This window comes from Lacerta agilis, chromosome 1 (assembly GCF_009819535.1).
Source record: "Lacerta agilis isolate rLacAgi1 chromosome 1, rLacAgi1.pri, whole genome shotgun sequence".
NCBI lineage: Eukaryota > Metazoa > Chordata > Lepidosauria > Squamata > Lacertidae > Lacerta > Lacerta agilis.
The window spans coordinates 66,591,330-66,613,619 of NC_046312.1; the positions used below are offsets into that span (position 1 = coordinate 66,591,330).

At 39.8% G+C, this 22,290-nt stretch overlaps 1 protein-coding gene across 1 annotated transcript in view; it reads left to right on the plus strand.

Annotated features, from left to right (window-relative positions):
- The first annotated feature begins 566 nt into the window (after positions 1–566).
- The window catches only part of IRAG1 (inositol 1,4,5-triphosphate receptor associated 1), a 42,960-nt gene continuing 21,236 nt past the window's right edge, over positions 567–22,290 (plus strand). Inside the window, exons 1-10 of the mRNA XM_033152521.1 lie at positions 567–684; positions 3,832–3,985; positions 5,876–5,969; positions 12,894–13,085; positions 15,195–15,295; positions 17,360–17,430; positions 18,144–18,317; positions 19,148–19,225; positions 20,188–20,234; positions 20,789–21,391. Of these exons, the coding sequence (XP_033008412.1) occupies positions 13,014–13,085; positions 15,195–15,295; positions 17,360–17,430; positions 18,144–18,317; positions 19,148–19,225; positions 20,188–20,234; positions 20,789–21,391 (1,146 nt within the window). The 5' untranslated portion in view covers positions 567–684; positions 3,832–3,985; positions 5,876–5,969; positions 12,894–13,013. The remainder of the gene's footprint in view (positions 685–3,831; positions 3,986–5,875; positions 5,970–12,893; positions 13,086–15,194; positions 15,296–17,359; positions 17,431–18,143; positions 18,318–19,147; positions 19,226–20,187; positions 20,235–20,788; positions 21,392–22,290) is intronic.

The following is a 22,290-nucleotide window of genomic DNA, read 5'->3' on the forward strand; positions in this document are numbered from 1 at the left end:
ACTTATTTCAATTCTTGTTCAGATGGACCAGCATAGCTACCAAAACTATATCACAAAGAACATAACAATGAAAGTATGTTTTCTCTTTACTTTAGTGCACCTCTATCCAAATTGAGAAAATGGCCTGTGTTTTAAACCAGACCAATGTGTATACAGCCTAGAAATGTCACAGACTGTGTCTGCTTGCATTCAATGGCCTTTTGGCCTACTGCTTTCTCTCCCCACCACCCTGTATATGTGTATCTACTGATGTTTACCTGACTTCAAACTCATCCAACAATGAATCTGACTTCAAAGTGCCATCAGACTCTCTGTTGTAACAACCTAACTTGGCTACCCTTCTGAAATGGATGGTTGTGTTGTGTCTAAAGGTAATGCTTATTCCATAGTGAATGCTGATTTCGATAAGTGGCATTTAAAAGGTTTAGAGAATTGTATCAAGTTGGAAGGAATGAGGGGAAAGTATTTTAAGACAGATAGGAGGATCTGCCTTCCATAAGTTGGTAGTTGGGTAAAACTTAAGTTTCTGTCTCACAGACCTTTGCTCTTTTTTAAATATTAAACAGGAGGCTACTGCTTGGTCTAAGTCAACACTTGTGTTGCCAATTTATTTTCCCTTCTTGAGCTTGAAAGCTACATACCTCATTGAAAATGATGATTCCAGGCTTCCAACATCACTTATAGGTATGAACAACTTAATTTCTAAACTTACTGTATATTTATACATTGAGCAAAGAATCAAGTAATCATGGTTCCCCCACCTTCAACTCAGCTCAGCTCAGCGATGAATAACTTGACAGTTCTTATGTTTTGTTGCATGCCACCCCAATCTCCCAAATGGTGAAAGATTCCAAGGAGTTCAGGTGTGCTTTACCCAGGGTTCGTGTTTCCTTTTAGAAATGATGCTCAGTAGGGACTGTGGTGTCTTTATGGTTTGTGTTTACACATATACAACCTGAACCTATGGGCACAACAATGGAATGTCTAGGTGCGCTTTTTAATAACAAGAATACAAAGCTGAAAATGAATGAACTGCAGCTAAAATATTATGCTCATTTTTCATATGGTCTAGTCCTTCACCTGCCCACCCCCCTAATATTTTTAAGAGGGTCTCTTCTTCAGTCTTCAGAGAGTAGCTGGGAGGCAGAAAAAGGTACTGCACCCAGAGCTCAGAAACTGCTTGCGCTAATGAAATTCCCTGTCGCAAAATGCACCTAGAACAATGGGAGTTTCGAACACTGGCTCCAACTTTCATCTGCTCCAGCCAGCATGGGCACTGGTCAGGAATAATTGGAGCAGGAGTCCAACGACATCTTAAGGGCACCACATTGACTACCTTCACCCTGCATTTTAACTAGCATTACACAGCAGGAGCCTAGGCTTACTTTTTGCTTAAGCTATGAGCTTTGTCTGAGCCAGAGCTTGGCTCCCAGCCTATACTTCCAAGTGACTCTGACACCCCTTTCCCCCAGAATGGAAGCACTGAGGCCAGGGATCCACGATTCTGCAAGCCATGGCTATGTCTTGAAATAGTGGTAAGGGTCTGCTCCCTTGTAGGTTCAGACAAATCAGGTACTCAGCTTAATAACATTACTATCTGCAAATGCTGTAAACTGAGAATTGTGGCGTCGCACTGTGCAACAGTTCACAGAACCAGATTAGTTGGTAGTTCTGAAGTCATCTAAACACATTTGGCCCTGTATTGGAAAACTGCATTTGCATGATAATAAAAGGCTATACCTGTGTTATCTATTTTAAAATAATAAAACTTTTAGATTGTTAGTTATAGCAGTAAATGTGGTCCTATGAATCAGTCCTTAGATACTTAACTTTAGCAGGCACTGTAGAAATGGAGGGAAACCCAGTGTCCTAGTCAGTTGCCTCTTGGAGTTTTGTTTCAGACAGTAGTACTGTACAACTAGTTCTGTTAAGGTTCTGGTCACTTAAACTTGGAAAACTGATGAAATGCATTTCACAGTACTTCAGTGGCTTTACTGTGAAATTAAAATCCTTCAATTAAACAAAATAGAATTGGGCAAGTAACAAGTATTTTCTATTAACATGGAGTCCACTAGTTTGGATGAAATAACACACTGGTGCCAATTTTAAAAGCATTTAAAGTGGATGTGAATGCTGCCATAAATACCATGGAAACTTACAATAAATAGTCTCCTGAGACCTGCATATGAAATTTGTGTTGGAAAAGTCTCTATGGCTTCTAAACCCAGTCCAGTGTATTTTAGGAACTTGACTTCTTGCTTATTCTTACAAAAGTAAAAAGATTATTTTTGGTTGGAGTTTTAAGACTTTGTTTTGAGACATTGTACCTTGATAGCAAAAGTGCCACTGATGAATGAGGACAGCATACCGGTATTCATCCTACACTGCATTTGGTAGAATTAATAATTTGTATTCATCTGTAATACTGATTCAGGTCTTCCTGTGCTAATGTAGTCCAAATCACCAGAACATGCAGAAGAAGTACCAGTAGACTTTGATATCCCGAAGGCATAAATTGTTGGACCTTTCTCAGGTTGTAGGTGTGTACCATGTATGAAGGAAAGAGTAGCTCACAGCAACCCTGCAGTGCCCTCCATTGTTAATACTGTTGTGAGTTTTTTTGGGGGGGGGAGGACAGGTTGGTATCTAATGGAAGATCCCATTGTTGAATTAGCCATAATGGCCTAAGCATGGGTCGTTAGTATAAGAAAGGTATTTGCTCTGTGCCAGATGGCAAATGAGTGGGCCCCCTTCCTCACCTTTCCTATACTAATGGTCCATACTATGGACACCACAGGCTCTGCTGTACCATATTCCAAGGAAACTGAACCCTAGGGAAGCACCTGGAATCCTTGGAATGTCACACCACAGTGATTTGGTGGCATGCAACAATGCCAAATGTCAGAGGTGGAGCTGCAGCTCATGCTCCATTGACTTACGTGCAGATTGATTGCACTTTTCAAATGTTCAAAAACTAATTAAAATAAAATTTAAAACAAAGCCCCCATGAAGTAAGGCCCATATTAGAGCAGGGACTGTTTACTTTGATGCTAACTTTTGTTTTCCCTGCAGCCCCGAAGTCACAGACTCAGGTAATGTACACACCAGGGCCAGGGATACCCTACAACATTTTGTTGTAGGACCTCACTTGTTTAATATATACCGGTACTTGGAATCTGTTTTGGCTTAAACCTGAGGGATACAGTATATCAATTCTGTGATACATGATGTTTATCAGCATTAGCCTAGTCCTTGTTTTCCTGAAAACCAGTATGGATTCAAGTTGAGTATTCCTGTCTTGGGTGGTTTGGCTGCATCAATCTTATTAGTCTCCATTTTGCAGGCCCTCCGGCAGATGGCATCTTATTCTCCCTGGTTCTTAGTACTGACTATTAGTGGTGGGATAGATTGCATCTGATGGTAGGATACATAATAAAGGACATTTTAATAGTGTTCAGAGGTATGTTGCAGGCTACTGGTTTCTCCTGTTAAACCTGCTTGTCCTGTAGCTATAATATCCAAGCAAAATCTTTCTTAAATGTCCAAATAATAACAGAAAATGTATGAGCTACATTTTGGAATTAAGTTATTCCTTGAAAATGATTTCCTGTCTCCTCCTCTCCAAATAAACTCAAAGTCATTGTCCCCCCCCCAAAAAAAAATTCTAATTACAACAGATTTAATTTAACATGTACTTTTAAAATAAGCTGCAATGGCAACATTTTTTTGTTAGTGCAACTTTAATCCTTATACCAAAAAGGCATTTGCAAATTACATGGCACTATGTTGCCTCCTAGTTTCTGATCTTCAAATATTGTGTGTTAATCATAGATGCACTGAATTTAGAACATTTTTCGGCTCGAAAGAGATGTTGTCGCACATTGCCTAATCTGTTCTTCCTGAGCCAAAGACGGGGATCCAAAGAAAATCTCTTAAACAAGGAGAGGCATGCCTATAAAACAGAACATGGGCAAGACAATAAAAGGTAAAGAGAACCTATTTATGTTATATGAGCATTGTCTTATTAAAATGACTTGTAAAGTTCAAGATCTTTTTCAGTAAGCACTTTATCAGAAGATGTTATTGCTAAAATGATGTACCTGAATGCCTTAATAGGAAGATGTTTTGTTTAAGTGAGTTATTAAACTTTTGTTTTCGGGTGTTCTCTAGCAATTCCCATTAGGCAACATTTTAAAAGAAAAGTCTGAAAGGGACAGTTAATAAGGCTGAAATAAACCACTGGAGTACTAAAAAGCAAACAAAAAGATCCCTACTGCTGAGAAGCAAACTGTTTGCTAGCATGGCAAATAAAGAGATGTCGCATCTTCTTGATCTTGGAATATTGAATGCAATCCACAATAGGTTCCTATGGTAACTAATAATGCAGCCATATGTTGTTGACCATCATACAAAAATAACTATGCTTGAATACCACAGCCACAATAAAAATTTAGCGGAGCCTTTCTTTTTGTGATGGAAAATCAGTTTGCACCTGTGGTTTCTCTTGAAAAGAGGACATGTTACATCGGGGGGGGGGACGACCTTTGACCCTCCAGATGTTTACTGAACTACAACTCCCAGCATCTTTGGGTAGCCCTCTGCTTGTGGAACGCTCTCACCAGAGAGGTTTACCTGGCGCCTTGGCTACATATCTTTAGGCGCCAGGCAAAAACGTACCTCTTATTCCATGTCTTTGGCTAATTAAACACTCTATGGCCTTTTAAACTTTGTGGGGAGGGTTATTGTTTTGTTTGTTACTATGTTGTGCATTTTTGTGTTTTTATATTGTAAACCGCCCTGTTATTTTCGGGTGAAGGGAGGTATAGAAATTTAATAAATAACCACTGCTCTACAATTCTGTAATACTATGATTCTATTATCATAATCTCTGGCCAATGGCCATGCTTGCTTGGGCTGATGGGAGGTGTAGTTCAGCAATATCTGGAGAGCCAAATCTTCCCTGTGTTGAACCACTGTTCAGTTATTAATTCTCAAGCTTTTGTGAAACACATACCCAATTCTTACCTGCTTATTGCACGTGGCACAGATTTCTTTGCACACTGAGGGTGCTTTTTTTGGTCATTGCATTTCCCCAGTGTGGGGTGGGCCCCCATATTATTATATTGTCCAGGTGGTGAATCTATTCCCACTGCAAGGGGTCTAAGAGATGTGACTCCAATTCCCATCACTCCCAGCCAGTATGGCCAATGGTTAAGGAAGACTGGTCACATCCATACCATACATTTAAAGCATATGGCTCCCCTCCCCCCGAATCCTAGGAACTGTAGTTTGTCAAGGGTGCTGGGAATTGTAGCTCTGTGAGGTAAACTGCAGTTCCATGGATGCTTAGGGGGAAGCAGTGTGATTTAAATGTATGGCATGGGTGTGAGTGATGAGAGTGGCCGCTTACCCAGTTCAGGGTGGGCAGTGGTTGTGACTCATTGCGCCAGCTCCACACACCCCTGAGCAATGCCGTTGTGGCAGCAGCCATTAGATTCTCCCCCAGGCCAGCTGTGGAGCATCATGAGTTCCCACCACACCCACTTTACATTTGCACCAATCTGTGGCGGCCTGGGGGGCGGGGCTTGGGAGCAATCTTGCAGCAATCTTGACTCAGGTCCTCTCCCACCCCATATAATATAGCTGGCTCTGCCCTTGGCAGCACAGGGATGAGAGTTGTAGTCCAACAACATATGGAGCACCACAGGTTTCCTTCTCTGGTTTAAAGCTATCTTTAAATCTGGGTCTCTGGAGGAAGTAGCGAGAACCCTGTGTCATGCCCAAGGAAAAGACGGAAGTGCCAGGATACCCGGGAAATTATTTTTAAGCTTCTTGTGTTTGTGCTTCCCTTTTTACGCTTGCTGTGGTTGAGCAGAGCAGTTGAGGTCAACAGTCAGGCCAGCACTGAAGATGGAGTGAAGCACCTTCAGTCTCAGTCTTTGCCAAGGTATTCAGCTGTGACTCAGAGGGTAAGTTTACTGATTATTTGTGTTCGACTTTCCCTATTGTGGTCTAATGAGCTGCAAAAAGAAGGCCAACCATTTCTAAATACTTTTTCCTTTTATGGAATAGAACTCCTAGAACATCACTTCCTGGATATTGTATTCTCTAAAATTGCTCGGTGATACACAAACTTCCTTGTATCCCGTGATGAGGTCTGAGCCTTGGGGTGAGGATTAATCCTCTGTCTTTCTATTTTAAGCAAAGCTATTATGAAACATGCAAGAACTAAACAAAACCTATTTATATTGTATTACATAATGTTAGAATAGCAGAACGTAGTGGCCCGGGGGTTTTCTTTTCTGATTAATGTATAATATACGCATTCTGAGCTAATGTTCTACAGTTTATGAAATGCTTAATGTTAAAATCTGTTTCACGAAAGGGAGAATGTGTCACTCATTGGATTGTATGCCCAGTTAACTCCCACTGGGTTTCCTTCTTCAGTCTAGTGTCAATTACAACTGTTCACAGTACAGTACCAAATTGGGGTGGGGGGTGGGGTGGGGGTGGGGGGAGTGGGATGGACCAAATTCTGTTTTCCTCAGAACCCCCTCTCCCAGGACAGTCATAAGATAAACATCTGATTAATTAGATTTGTCCTATGCATCCAAATTAGCCTAGAATAACAGTGTTAGAGGGTTTACAGAACAATTACTATTTGATGTTGATATGAGGCTGGAAATAGTTTGTTCAGTGTCATTTTGTAAGGTCTTTAGAAGCAGGAGGGGAATTCCTTCAGATGTGGCCCAAGAAATGGAAGAAAGGGGAAATCACAAAGGAAGAGTATACACGAGTAGCCAACAGTTGCAGGGAGAAGGTCAGGTGGGCCAAAGCTCAGAATGAGCTCAGGCTTGCAACAGAGGTTTAAAATAATTTTTTAAAAAGCTTCTTCAGCTATATTTGAAACAAGAAAAAGAACAAGCAAGAAGCAGGTCCTCTGCATAGACAAGATGGAGAAACGCTGTTGGGTGACAGAGAGAAGGCAGAACTGCTCAACAGTAGTGGAGAAAGGTGGGAGCAGTCCGCCTCAGGTGTCATCCCTGGGGAGTGATGACATTGGTGCACCACCCCTGGGGATGTGCGCCACTTGCAGCACCCCCAGGAAGGACTAGCTCCACCTCTGCTGCTCAAACACTTACTTTTTTCTGTCTTCACCCAAAAGGAAAGCAGTGCCCAAACTGGTGATAACAGAATAAGCAATGCAAGGAGGGACTGCAGCCCAGAATAGGAGAAGAGGTAGTACCTTGTACAGGAACCCCTAGCAACTTTAAATGAATTCAAATCTCCAGGGCCTGATGAGCTGCATCCAGTGGTACTAAAGAAACTGCAGGTGCAATTTCAGAGCACCTGCCTATTATCTTTGAGAATTCTTGGAGAACAGGTGAGGTTCCTGCAGACTGGAGCTGGGCACATGTTATTCTCATCTTCAAAAAGAGGAAAAAGAAGACCTAGGTAACTACTGAACAGTCACCTTGACGTGATACCAAGAAAGGTCCTAGAACAGATAATTAAACATTTGGCTTGTGAGCACTTAGAGAAGGATTACTAAAATGATTATTAAAACTCTGCATGGGTTTGTTAAAAAAAAAGTTGTGCCAGACAAATCTCTTTTCTTTTTTTGATAGAGTTAGAAGCTTGGTGGATTAAGGAATGTTGTGGACTTTGTGTATCTTGATCTCAGTAAGGCTTTTGACAAAGTCCCCCATGATATTCTTGCAGAAAGACTGGTAAAATGTGTGGTGGATGAGATAACTGTTGGGTGGATTTGTAGCTGGTTGACTGAGTGCTCACTTATGCTTCCTTGTCGTCTTGAAAAAAGTGACATGTAAGGTGCCGCAGGATTCTGTCCTGGGCCTGTTGTTGTTCAACATCTTTATAAAAGACTTGGATGTAGGAATTTGCAGTTAACACCAACTGGGACAGCTAAAGACAAAATCAGACTCAATGTGACCTTAACAGAGTGGAGAACTGGATCAAAACTAGCAAAATGAATGTCAAATTTTCAGTTTACATTTCAGTTTATATTTTATAGGGTTATTGGCTCCCCAGTTTGTGTTTTGTTTTATGTCTTCCTAAATAGAATGAATTATTATTTTTTTAAAAAAAAGTTTAGAGAAAAGAGGGAACAGATGGGAAAACAGGTTCTGCAAAGGGAGGAAAGACTCCAGTTTAATTTTCATTCTGAAGTCCTCAGACGTGGTAATCACTATAATGCTGTTTTGTTTGAACACCATTTCTCCTAACATTATAGCACTCGTGCCATCTGTACAGTGTACAGTTAATAATCTTTGTGGGGTGGGGGAAGTTTTCAGGAAATGATTGGGAAAGAAAAAAAAATGATTCCTAGGAGACCTATATACTTATAAAGTTTTATTCCTGGGAAACTCTTATCATTGACAGGGACATACTTCCATAAAAAGCCTGCACTTTAAGTAGAAGAATCTTATTATAAAAACACAGTTCATGTAGAACAAATTGAAAAGTTAAAAGGGCACACTGAAATGAATTTAGAATTACAAAAGATGAAGAATAAAGTTGAACTGAGGGCAGGTTTCTCAAACTTCCAATCCATTCATTGGCTTTTGTAAGTCTTGCACAAATAGGCAAATTCTAAGCAGAATTTCCAATAAATTAGGAATTTGGAATTAGATGCTTACCAAAAAAACCAGTACACTCTCAGAATTGTGGTTTGTGAGAAATGAACAGTTTTTCTCTGGAAAACTAGTTCTGTGAGCTTGCCCAGAACTGAATGGCTAGCACTTAGGACATCACATTTCACTGCATGTAGAAGTTGCATGTGTTTTATCTCTTTTGATTTTAATCATTTTTAAATGCTTTTAAATACTTGGTTTAGCTATTTTCCATCAGGAATGTCCATGTTTTACTTTACTTAAATGTTTTCTTACAAGTAAGTGGTTTATAGATTTTGATAAATAAACATCCCTTCAGGGTCTTAGGCATAGCTGTCAAGTTTCGGATTTGAAAATAAGGGATCAGCAGTCTCACCTATCCCGGGGACAGTCACATGTCAGTGGTGGGCGGAGCCAGAAGCAAAAGTGGGCGGAGCAGCAATGTAAACTCCAAGCGGGCTCGGGCTCGGAGCGGAGCAAAGAGGAGGGCAGCCATGTGCTCCGCGCGATGAAGCTCCATCGTCTTCTTGTCTGATCCCATCAAAACAGGACAGGAAGCAGCAGCTGCTCAAAGGCAGCCAGGCTCCGCCCGCCAGCTAACCCTATTGGCCGGCTGAGGGGCTCGGTGGCAATGGATAGGGGCTGATGCAGGGAGAGGAATACACCCCCCTGTAAGCACGGGAAACGGCTCCCACTTGCTTTGAGGGCTGAGGCTTCTCTCTCCAAGTAGGCGAGGTTTTCCCACCCAGTCCCTGGCCAGCAGGGGAGGAGCTGCTTCCATTAAAAATGGGAAATTTAAGGGAAATAAAAAATAAGGGAGAGCAGCGGGAAACTGCTTAAAATAAGGGAGAATCCCGGGAAAAACGGGATACTTGACAGCACTGGTCTTAGGGAGAGAGAAATCTCTTCCCATCATCTACTACATGAAATCCAAAAGCATGAACTAGGTGGAAATGGGAGGGAATCGAGTTTCACCTAAATCAGCCTTTCCTAATCAGGTGCTTCTGGTTTTGGACTACAACTACCGCTATTCCTGACCATTGCCCATGCTGGATGGTTAGTGGTAATGAGAGGTTGTAATCCAAAACTCCTAGAATACACCAAACTGGAGAAGGCCGAGCTAAATGTTAGGAAAAAATTCCTAATGTTAAGATCTCTTCCACAGTGGAACAGACTGCCTAGGAAGGTGGGAGGGCTCTCCTTTACTGCTTTGTGCATTTAAGCAGCAGCTGGATAGCCATCTGTGTCAGGGACGCTGCAGATCCTGCATTAAGCACGGTGTTGGACCAGGTTGCCTAAAAGCCGCCTTTCATGAATCTGTGATTCCATTTCTAAAACCTACTTCTAAAACGTAATGGAGAATAATAAATATTTGCATGGAATATTGTCTCTCTAAATATTTCCTAGGACAAGGAATGCAGAGTGTGTACTGGAAGTAATAGGGCTTAAAACAGGCATAGGCAAACTCGGCCCTCCAGATGTTTTGAGACTACAATTCCCATCATCCTTGACCACTGGTCCTGTTAGCTAGGGATGGTGGGAGTTGTAGTCTCAAAACATCTGGAGGGCTGAGTTGGCCTATGCCTGGCTTAAAAAAACCAAAAACTGTCAACGTTTGGTTTTTCTATTTAGAATAGCACATAGACATAGCTATAGTGCCCAGAATTACTGTTTTCTAGGTACGACTTCTGGGTTGATTTCAGTGGGAAAAAATGAAATCCCAGGCTCTGTGACACTGAGATGGTATCCCAGGCTCTCTGTCAGGAAGTTCTTAAATCTACCATAGAAACCACAAAACACTGCATGTTTCTCAAAAATTAGTTTCATTTTGGTTTCTAGAGAGGGGAACAGAGATAGAAAGGATCAAGACAAACAAACAAACAAACAAATCACCCATGATGATGAAAATGGATCCAGAAACTACTACTGAACAGAGCTCATAACTTTCAGCATTTTGTTTTGTTTGTTTAAAGTGTTTATATTCTGCTTTTCAGTGCACCAAAGTGGTTTATAAAATAATTAAATGTTTTAAAGATTAATACAATACTGAAATAGATTATTTCAACAGAAGAACATTTTAAAAGCCAGAGTCTCCCATCAATCTAATAAACCAAGGAGAAGGATTTTAAGGAAGTTATTAACTGGACATGAAAACGTATGTGGCAGCACCAAGCAAACTTCTCCAGGCAGCAAGTATGTTGGTCACCACAATATAAAAGACCCTCTTCTAGTGTGTTCTGCCCCCACCTCAAACAGCAGAGAGACCCAGGAAAGGGGAATTAACAAGAATCCTAATATCTAGGTTTGGATGGGAAAAAGTCGCCCATGTGGTATCCTGGTCCTGAGATGCTTAGGGTCTTTTTAGGTAGTTGATCATAAGGGAAGAGGTACTTCTAGGACATTATGCACCAGGATGGCTTGACATTGACTGCAGTATTTGCAATCAGCCCTTGGTTTGAATCAGAAAAGGGCATATTGTCTTTCCAAAGAAAGTCACTGTCTGAAGCATGTCCTAGGAGCATTCTCTGTAAAAGTGTACACAAATGTGTATCACAACCTGGGGGCAAAGGCCCCATATTCACTTTAGATTGGAGCTTAATTTTATTTTTTAAAATTATTTTGATGCATTAAACAAACTTTATTAACGTGAAATATATATAATAATGAAAAAGGAAAAATATCATTGTTATAATGGAATAAATTAATCTCACATTTCAAATGCCAACATTTTCATTGTATTTTCCATTCATAGCTATTTTTTCCTAAACTAAATATATATTTTAATAACATGTAGTAGTTCATGCCAACACCTGAAATATCGAATTTTCTTTTTACCAAAGCTGTTAACTGACTCCATTTGTTTAATTCTTCCTGATAATTAACTCCATTTTTAACATTGTTGAATATTTTAATCAAGCTCAATTGTTCTCAGATTTTTCTGATGATATCCTGCTTTCTTTGCTTTGACATAGAACAGCTTTGCAGTGGTCAAAAGCTGTAAAATCTGGATCTTATATGAATTTAGAGGCTGACTTTTTACAGAATTTAATTAGCATATTAGTTGTGTTCTAATGGTAACTCAGCTTGCAAACTTTCCCTTATAATTTCAACCACGCAGTTCCAAAACTGCTTTGCATTAGTGCACCCCCCCCCATAACAAAATATATACATATCCCTTTATGGCTTTACAAAACCAACACTTTCCATCTCCAACCTTACTTGTGATCTTTGACTTCCTGTTTTCACTGTTCGGCCATATTAGCAATTGGCTTTTCCCTATGTTTGTTTTGAAACACACACTCTTCCTGTACTGCTGTACAACTCTGTGTAATTCTTCAGCTGCTTCTCCAGATAAATCACAATATTGTGTGCAAATAAACCAATATTCATTTTGGATTCTAATTCCTTTAAATGCCAGATTAAAAGACTGGAGCATAATTTAAAGTAAAGTTGGGGAGCCTGTGGCCTTGCTGTTGGACCCCAACTCCTACCCCTGCCTTGCCAATGAATGGGGATAATGAGGGTTGTACTTTTGGAGGTCCACAGTTTCTCGAACTCTGAATGAATGGGTATGAACTTTGAGCAACAGTCCAAATCCAACTGGTAGATGTTGAAGGGAGTGGACATAGATCATGTAATGCGTATTACCTACCAAGGCAGAGGGCTTGACCAGATTGCTATGCCTGCACAATGGCCTTCTGTGGTTGGTGATGGTATTAGTGATTGGCACAAGAGTCAGCCAATCAGTGCTATGCAAATTTTGGTTTCTGTTCCAGATAGTAGGAACCACTTATTTCCAAGCCAGTCAAAAAGATTGAAAGTGTGTCAGAAAAACGACAAGTTCATTTCCACATCACTGAAATGCATGTGTGCAAAAACATTTTTGTGCACTGAGCAATACCCATGTCAAATGTATGTTATTTACAAAAAAAGTCATTTTTAGTACTGATTTCAACACAATCATTCCTTGACTTTGCATAGAGTTTCATGAAGGACTGACAAGGAGGTCTATCTTAATTGGAAATGAGAACACTTTAAAGCTTGCCAATGAAGCCTTCCATGCAATAATACAAGGAATGTTGAAAAGGTTTATCTTAATGTCCTTACTATGTTACATTAGACCTTTCAAAACCCCAAGTTAATAAAACACAAGGAGAAGCATAAGTTGTTACTTTAAACTTTATTGCTGCTTGTTGTTATAAAGTGATCTCAGCCTGGACTTTAAATGGGTTTAATTTGTATTTTTGGCATCTGCTATAGCCTTGGGATCACAAGGCCCCACAGTGCTTATCTTCAGAGGTTAACTCGAAACAGACATTCCCATCAGTGCATAGCCTCTTTAGTCAACACTGCAATCCAGCGTATCTTTCACCGCTCATTATGCCAACCCTACCTGAAAATGAGGGACAGCCAACAGAGACACAGCACCCCATTTTGCCTTCTCCAATCAAAGTAAGCAACATTTATAAATATGCTATCCTCAGTGACTTCTGGCTGCTTTACATTAGCTATCTTTTTTTCTTTTTTCTTACTATAATTTGTGCATTGAGTTTGATGAAAATATGCTTTGGCATGTAATTTAATCTTGTTTTCCCACTCCATGACATCACAATGTTCTATGCTTTCTCATCACTACCTAAATTTTAATAGCAAGTAGGGGGAAAGAATGGAATGTTGTCAGAACCCAAGGTAAGTTCTACTAGATGGTACAGAAGGAAGAATGAGACATTGGCAGCAGTTCTTGCGATATTTATTACAAGATTCTGACCAAAGCCCTGTTTAGCATATTTATCCTAACATTTCAATGTAATATAACACTGATGAAAAATGTGAGTTGATGTAGTGTAATATGGTGTTACATCACCACTCATTGATCTTGATTCCAGTTCTTAAGACTATTGTTCTTGTCTGAATATTCTTATTTGTGGGGCTGGACCTTTATTATGTACCGGTATTTCACCTTTTCTAGCTTGTACTCAGGGCTGCTGTCAGCTTCCTAGCAGAATGGGCCGTTATGACGTTATAGTTTAGGATGTTCTGCAATTTGTTCTGCTTGACTTTTTAGCAAATGTTGGCTCTAAAACTAATCCTATTATAAAATACATTGGAAGAGCTTTGACTGCTGTGTCTCCCCCCCCCCATATTTATCCATATTATATGGCCAGCCCTGGAAGTAGTCCCTCAACAATTAGTGCTGCTTGAGACAATGTATGAATGGCATCCTAGCTGGGGTGAAACAGAAATGGTAGTAGTTGCTACCAAAGTTGGACTGAGCATGGTTTGTGGGGTGTGGTTTTTTTTTGGCTTTTTTTAAAGAAAAAGATTTAGCCCTACTTGGCATTAGCAGTAAGATCAACCCATGCTTTCTGGTAATATTAACAGCATGTGACACTCCACATTGCGCTCACAGAGACAACTATGTCAACACAGTTGATGATTTCACAGAGAACTTCCTGACCCTCTAATCTCCCCTCAAAAATATTTTTGATGTTTTGCACATCATTTGGATGACATGCATAAAATGTGTAAAAGAGGGACCTTCTGCTAATATGCAGTACTGAATCAACAAGCGTAATGATTTTCAAGCCTGCTTCTTTAGGATTTATGTTATCAACTGCCCATTTTTATAAAAAAAAACACAACACAAAACAGATCATCATGTTCTCTTGAGATGTGTTGAAAACTTTAAAGCCAATGTATATCTGGCACATTCAGTTTTACTTTTATCATTGTCTTTTAAACCTAGGACACAGTATTCTACTCTTTGGATAAAAACATCCGCTGCTTTTCCTTTCAACATCCTAGGAAAATGTTGTCAGCAGTGAACTGTGCAGTTATTTGTCATGCATTCTGACACCATTACACATTTGTGCTGAGGGCTAGTTTCCTGGTTTAAGATAAACAGCCCACGTGTGTGAATTCTAGTGATCAGTCTAATGGAAGGCATACAGTGTAGGTCAAAGAGATCTTGACTTTGCTCCATCTTGCATGCAGTTGTGTGTCTTTAAAGTGTTGTCAGGTACAGAACAACGGTAATTGTTCACCATAAGAAACTAATGCTGTGAGAGCCTGGGGAGTAGTCCCTTTTTCAGCTGCTTGCTGCTGCTTATTTGGAAGTTCGTTTAGTCAGCAACATCTAAGGGTTTCCTGTTTCCCACTGCACTATGTATTATTACCTAGAAAAAGCCATTATATGTCCTTGGTAGTTGTATAAAAAGGTAAACATTCAGATTGACTCTGCCAGTTCCTCCATTCCACAGGAACAGGCAGAGGATGCCATGGCTGTTTGTGACTCTAGAGGGTGAAGAGCAAAAGTATGTGAGCTAGAATGGTTAGCCACACCTTGATATTGGGTTGAAATCACTGGATGTACATGGGAAGAGTTCTCATGAAACGTGTGCATGCCATAATACCTCAACAACAAAATTAAATAAAGATATTAGGCCTAGAATTTCATGTAAAAATAAGTTGATATGTTTATTCCATTGCAATTATCCTGTGGTATATTTCTATATTCCAAGTTAAGTTTTCAAAATATATTTTTTGTCACAAACCATTCAGGAGTCCCCTGTTGAAGCAGCAACATGCAACGCACCTTCTATCGTTCTTCCAGAAAACATAGTCACATCAGATACAGAAAGAGAAAAAAATCTAGCTTTCAGGTAATACATAAATAAGCACACACAATTTGATTTCTATTCTGCCATAAGTAAATAAGGAACATGCACAATCCCCATACGTTGTTGGACTCCAACTCCCATCAGCGTTGGAAAGCATGGCCATTGATCTGTCTGGCTCTACATGCTGAGCTGTATATGTCAGGAATGCCTTCTCTGCATTATTTGCTATAAACTGATTTGACCTTTCTGCATGCTTTGTTTGTTTGTTTGTTTGTTTGTTTGCCTGCCTCTTGCCTCTATAACTTTGTAGCATTCTAATATATACATGCTTGTAAGGATAGATTGGAAAGTGCATTCCTCCAGAAAATTATATTGTTGGGGCCAATCTCATGTGGACATTTGCGTAAATCTCTTTTTTTTAATGAAGTCTAGATTTGAACAATTGGACACAGAACTGTTGCCCTGGATACATGTAACAAGCAAACCACCAGAGTATGCCGATTTATCCACTTCATGTGGAGCTACTTTGTAGAGTGAGGTGCATGAAACAAAGTAAATATAGAGGGCTTTCAAAAATAAAAAGTTTAACTTTTTAGAAGACATCTAATGGCAGCCCTGTTTAGGGCAGTTTGTAATGTTTGATGTTTTATCGTGTTTTTAATATTTTGTTGGGAGCCGCCCAAAGTGGCTGGGGAAACCCAGGCAGATGGGCGGGGTATAAACTATTATTATTATTATTATCATCATCATCATCATCATTAATTATTCTTAAAATTATTGGATTTAAAGTAGGAATATATGGATGTTCTCAGGCATGTGGGCTAAATCCTGCAGTCTTTGGTTAGAGGATGTATACTTACGCAATAAATATTTCAGCATTGAAACCTTTTGACAACTACAGTGCCCCAAAGGAACAGCTGTCTTACCTGGCAGCTTGCCCAGTTACAATATAGCTACCACTTCCCTTCTCTTCCCCTTCCTTGTTGTGTTCCTCTTTCTCTTTTTTCCTCCTTTTGATTGCTTGCTTGCATAGTTTTGCTTACTTACCTGGATGAAGACCGAAAACGACTGCCAATGAATTGCCAGAGACCAAATTGCTAACAATAAATAGATTAACTTTCTAACACTTGATTTCAAGTTTGTGGGGGGTTTTTAAAGGTGTATTAGGACTTACTGCTGTTTAAAGATGATGGGAAATTTCAGTAAACTGCTAATTAAAAGAGCAACAACAAACCAGAACTCTCTTTTTTTTTGGGGGGGGGAGGTTGGGATGTGCCCAATTATCATCCTAGTTTGTCTTATCTTGTACATTCAAGTTATATAGAATGATCCTAAATGCGTAATGGGAGGACATATTTTTGACGACTTTGAGAAGAACTATACTTCAAGCACTATTTTTATTGTGTTGAGTAGCAAAGTAGCCAAGGGGTTAATTCCTGAACATTCAGTGTAGGCTGGCACACCTTCCCCAATCCCAACCATCCTGACCTACTGATAGAGGTAGCTCAGCTCATACAAATGTATCAGCTAGACATTAGTCACAAACTCTCAGCTTGGAATGGAGATGTTGACAGTCAGTCCGGGGCTGCAGTATCTGGCTCCCATCTTGTTATTAGCATGGCATGGGAAACATTTAACACAACATAAGTTATTTTCTAAAATTTTCTAGAACAATTGTTGCAACATAATTTTTGTTCACACAAAATAAAACTGAGGTGAATTTAATGAGAAATTTTCATATTCAAGATGAGAGAAGATTTATTGGGGATTTACACATGATGTGAAAATTGATCCTATTTTGCTGGTTTTTGTCCAGCTCCCATACAGGAAGCACTTCTCTCATAACTCTAGGGGAAGTCCCAAAGGAGCTATTTCAGTGCAGAGTAGGATGCTACCTTGGCAAGTGTGCCTTTCCAAATTCACATTAGCTAAAGGCCAAACTAGTTTGTGAATTTAATGTGTGGTGTTTTTGTTTTAAATGTTTGTGTGTGTGTACACAAAATTCTATCATATAAATTTAGTTTTAATACTTTTATAAACTGATTTATATAATGCTACTTTAGTTTTAATATAGCTCATTTTCCCCCCTTTTCTTTCCCCCTCCAGACCTGTTAGTCCTCATCTGCGGCATTCTCACAGAAATGCTAGGACATCAGCTAGCTCACTGACATCTGTGGGTAAGAAACACACACACACACACACACACACACACACATATGTTGGCAAAACTTTGAGTATTGCTTGATGAAAATGTGGAGTTGCCTATCTGCCCTGTAGAGATTTTAATGATTGTACCATCATTCAATACGCAACATTGCAATGGTATGAAAACTTGTTTATATGCTTGATTTAAGATACTCAAACTCTGTACAAGATTAGGGGGAGGGGGAGAGGGGAGAAATGCAAATAAAATAAAATAAAATCCTCAGGCTTCTGATATCCTAGTGAGCACTGCATGGATCAGTGCAATCCTGCATTTTATCTATCAAGGGTTCAGGGGGTTTAGGGCAAAGCTACTTACATCTGATTCAATTGCCAGATGTGGAATTCTGCCTTAGGTCAGCTGCTCACACCTAATATGCACTTCTGTGGTTAGCATGACTCCTTGGCAAAGCTGCAATAGCTGCATATACTGTACTATTTAACACAAAGATTGTAATGTGTGGGGAATATAGCGCACCATTGTGTCACCATTGCAGCAAGTCCAAGTTTCATTAGAGCTCAGCTACATCACAGGGTTTCCATAAATTCAGCATTTTACTCAGTGTGTAATTAGATGGCAGTATGTTGAATAAAATCTGACCTACCGGTATATAGCACACCAAGAGATGAAAGACTTCAAATGCTGTTACATGATACAACTGGGTACTTTGAATACTTTTCCATTTAGATAACAGAGGTAATGTAATTGACTTGGTGAATGACCAGCTGCCAGATGTTAAAATATCTGATGAAGATAAAAAGAAGAATCTCGAATTGTTAGAAGAAGCAAAGAGGGTGAGTGAGAGGTTCCTCACACGAAGAGGAAGGAAATCAAGAAGCAGCCTTTCAGAGTCTCCCACAGGTACATGTTTTAAAATTCCATACCTTGAAATTAGGGATGCGGGTGGCGCTATGGTCTAAACCACTGAGCCTCTTGGGCTTGCCAATTAGAAGGTCAGCAGTTTGAATCTCCGCAACGGAGTGAGCTCCCGTTGCTCGGTCCCAGCTCCTGCCAACCTAGCAGTTCGAAAGCATGCCAATGCAAGTAGATAAATAGGTACCGCTCCAGTGGGAAGGTAAATGGCGTTTCCATGAGTTCTGGTTTGTGTCACAGTGTCCCGTTAAGCTGTCTGTGGACAAACTCCAGCTCCCTCGGCCTGAAAGCGAGATGAGCACTGCAACCCCATAGTCGCCTTTGACTGGACTTAACCGTCCAGTGGTCCTTTACCTTTACCTTAACCTTGAAATTATGCAAATGGAACCCAGTATTAGCCTGTGTGCAATGTGTGTTTTACCATAACAAATTAGCAAAGGTCATTTTAATGTAAGAGGCCTGTGGTACCATAAAGGCAAATATATATTATGGCATATAAGGTGCCAAAAGGTTTTTGCCAGCTTATTCTTGGCATCATTCATAGATTTTAAAGATGCACATGTCTTTCAGTTTTTCCTCATGTTAGCTGTACTAACATCTTCACTCCCATGTTCATAAAGTCATGCAAAGTAGCCCAACCCCAACATGCTTCTATCAGTGTTTGTGTACATATAGCACTCTTCTGTGACATCACTCAGCAAAGCATGGTGCCCTGCTCATTATCTGCTGCAGATTTAATTGTCTTCTTGCTTAAAACCAGAAAATGAGAACTAACCACTCAAAATAACTATTCATTGTTGTGTATAACTTTAATGCAGCTATATCCCCAGCACTTAGCCCTAATGTTTCACCTGCTGCCTCTCGGAACAACTCTTTCACTCTTCCAAGTCCAACAGGTAAAATTAATGTTGCATGTTCAAATTATATACATATTAGTTGAGCAGCCGTAGACGTTTGGGCATTATAAGAACTTGTAACATTCCCCCCCCCCCCATAAATTGTAGGCTAGAAATCTTACTGGGTAAATGAATATGGAATGTTTTACAGCAAAATGTGATGTAAATATGAGAAGAAGCTTGATCAGATCTAAGCTGTATCTAGTCCAGCACCCAACAGTGTTCAGACAGATGCTTCTAGGAATCAAAAAAGCAGGGTGTGTCACCCCTTTGTCACCCACTTACCCACTCACCTGCCCACCAAGAGAGTCTTTCTCTTTGCCCTGCAGGTGCAAACCTGACAGGCTTTAGAGCTGGCCATATGGCCCCATGGCACCTCCCACTTCTAAGGTAGTATTGTTCTGTTAAAAGATTTTTGGCTGTCCTTTAAGACAATGCCCACTCTATCCTATATGAAACAGATTTTACCTGCCTTATGATAAGTCAGCAGGGCAGAGGCAGTATGAGCTCTCATGGAAGGAAATTCAATGGCAAGGTGGACAATGTGCTGGCAGCTGTATGCACCCTCTAGGCTTATTAAACCTAGCAGAGGTTTTATTGGTATTTTTAATGTATATTTTTTGTAAACCGCTTACACGGTTTAATGATTAAATGGTATATAAATCCTGTTAGGCTGCAATGGGTAAATCTTCTCATAAGAAGGAATCCACAGCAGAACCTGATTAGACATTTTTGAAGTACTAGAGAGGTTCATATGGGCTGACACGTTCTATGAAGCAGTAGTGATTACCTGTATAGCAGAAGTCCTATAAGCTAGGGGTGTGTTGAATTGTTCAGGACTTTTGTTAACAGGAATAGCACTCTTTTCTGCCTGTAGTAGCCATATGGCCACTGAGTTTAGAGCTAACTATGACATGTTACAGTATGTGGTGGAAGCTTCATCACCTGTTTTTCATTTGTAGGTTCCGATATATGTGCATCTGCTTTGGGTTCAGTGCCTCCACTGCAGGTAAGAATGCTCTAATGCTGACTATTGTTGACCACTGCATACAGACTGTGCTGTTCTGTTTCTGTTTCTGGTTATGTATATAGGCTTAAAGCCGAAATAAAATGAGTTGAGTTGAGTTGAGTTGCATACAATCCATCAGGATAACAACACATTACCTTGGCAAGAAAATGTGTTTTCCAGTGTGTGTGTGTTGGGGGGCTTTATCAATGGGAGAACATGTGCTTAACCGGTACTGCATCCCCATATTGTCTCCTAAAAATAATCTAATCACTTTTGGGCCTGAATCTTCTACTGGCTCAGTGTAAATGTTTATTGAATAAGGACTTTTATTTGTGCAATTCTGACAATGAGCTCAGGATTGAACAACATGCTATGCTAAACTATGGCTTAGCTCAGAGCAGAGAGGCAGCAGGAGAACAAAAGAAAGGCGTGCAGGGGCCACAGTCTCTCCAGGAACCTGCATAGTTGCGCATTTGCACTAATCTATAGTTTGGCCTAGTGTTATGTGTAAACAAACTCATTATACTATTTCTTTGATTATTTTTAATTTTTAGAATGCCACAAAAGGATTAACTGATCGAAATGAGAATGATCAAAGAAAACTTTCTCAGGAAAAACCAGTTACACATACAACTGCTTTGGAAAATCCAAAGAAGCTGACAGAACAAAAGGAGAACTTTGATCCACATAAGCCTATGGATAATCTACCCAGATCCTGTACTTCAGGTTATGACACTGGCAGAGTATCTCTAAATACCAGCCCAAGCACCTGTGAAAACAAACTTCAGAAACTAAACCCTAAAAAAACAAAAGAAAATGATTCTCCTTTCCAAGGCCATTTACCAGGACCAGGGATATTTACCATGGACCCAAAGTTAAAGGGATCAGTAGCACCATTATCGAAGGATTCAAAAGTTTCTTGTAAAACAGAACTTAATACACCTGGTTCCCGCCCTCCTCTATTACGAGCTGTGTCGTGGGATCACGCAGAACCTGGTAATATAGAAAAGGTACCTTTTAAATGTCCATCTGAAGATGATAGACACTTTGCCATTAACAATAAACCCAACAACATATCGACTAAACAGTCAGCCTTCAAAGACCTCCAAATACAAGTTCAACCAGTAAGAATGCAGAAATTGACAAAGCTCAGAGAGGTGAGTTTTTATAAATCAGCAGGATTTTATTTTAGTCTTTTGTTGTTGTTCCAAAACTGTGTGATATAACAGGATTGGGCTTTGATCAAATAAGAGTAGAACCTTGCATTTTGAAGTATTGGGAAATGAAGAATTGTTTTCTAGTTCATTACACCAAGGACCACATTTCAAAGGTAGAATAAGGTGAGTTGGGGCTTATCACATTGCTGTGCTTCTAGTTAAGCAAAAGTTGAAGTCTTTAGAAAAGAGTCAACAGCAGATTGTGAGCATCTCTATCTCTTGATCATTAGAAACACCTACCACCCACAACTCTTGTCTCAAAAACTTTAACATTACTTCATTTTCATTAAGCTTATCTACTGGATTGTGAGAGCTAGGCACTTATTTTTTTATGGGGAAGAAGCACAGAGATCCTTTGAACATTGTCACCACAGTTCATGGACCTCCTTTTAGGCACATATAAGAAGTAACAAAGGATCCCTGTCGGATATGACCTGTAAGTAAGAGGACACTGTGACTGAATATTTTGATTATCAGTTGGATTGAGGGGGCGCTGTTCCTGTGGATTTATTTTTAATTTTGGTAAATTCATTTATTAAAATGTGTTCCAACTCTACACCAGAATTACATATCTAAACTGACACATTCTTTTCCCTGTATAATTAGCTCTTCAGCTGTGCAGCTTTGATGTTAAATTAGAAAGCTGTCTTTTGCCTTTTAGTGAAACAAAAGCTTACCGCTTAAAGGTGATTGTAAAATACAGTGCAGAGGTACTTCGGTCTCCAATAAAGTACACAATATGTAAACAGGAAGAAGCTGATGAACTGTCCTGTCATCTTTCAAAGTAGTATTTAGGAATTAAATAAGCTACTTTTGGTCTCTTAGGAGATTTCTTCACA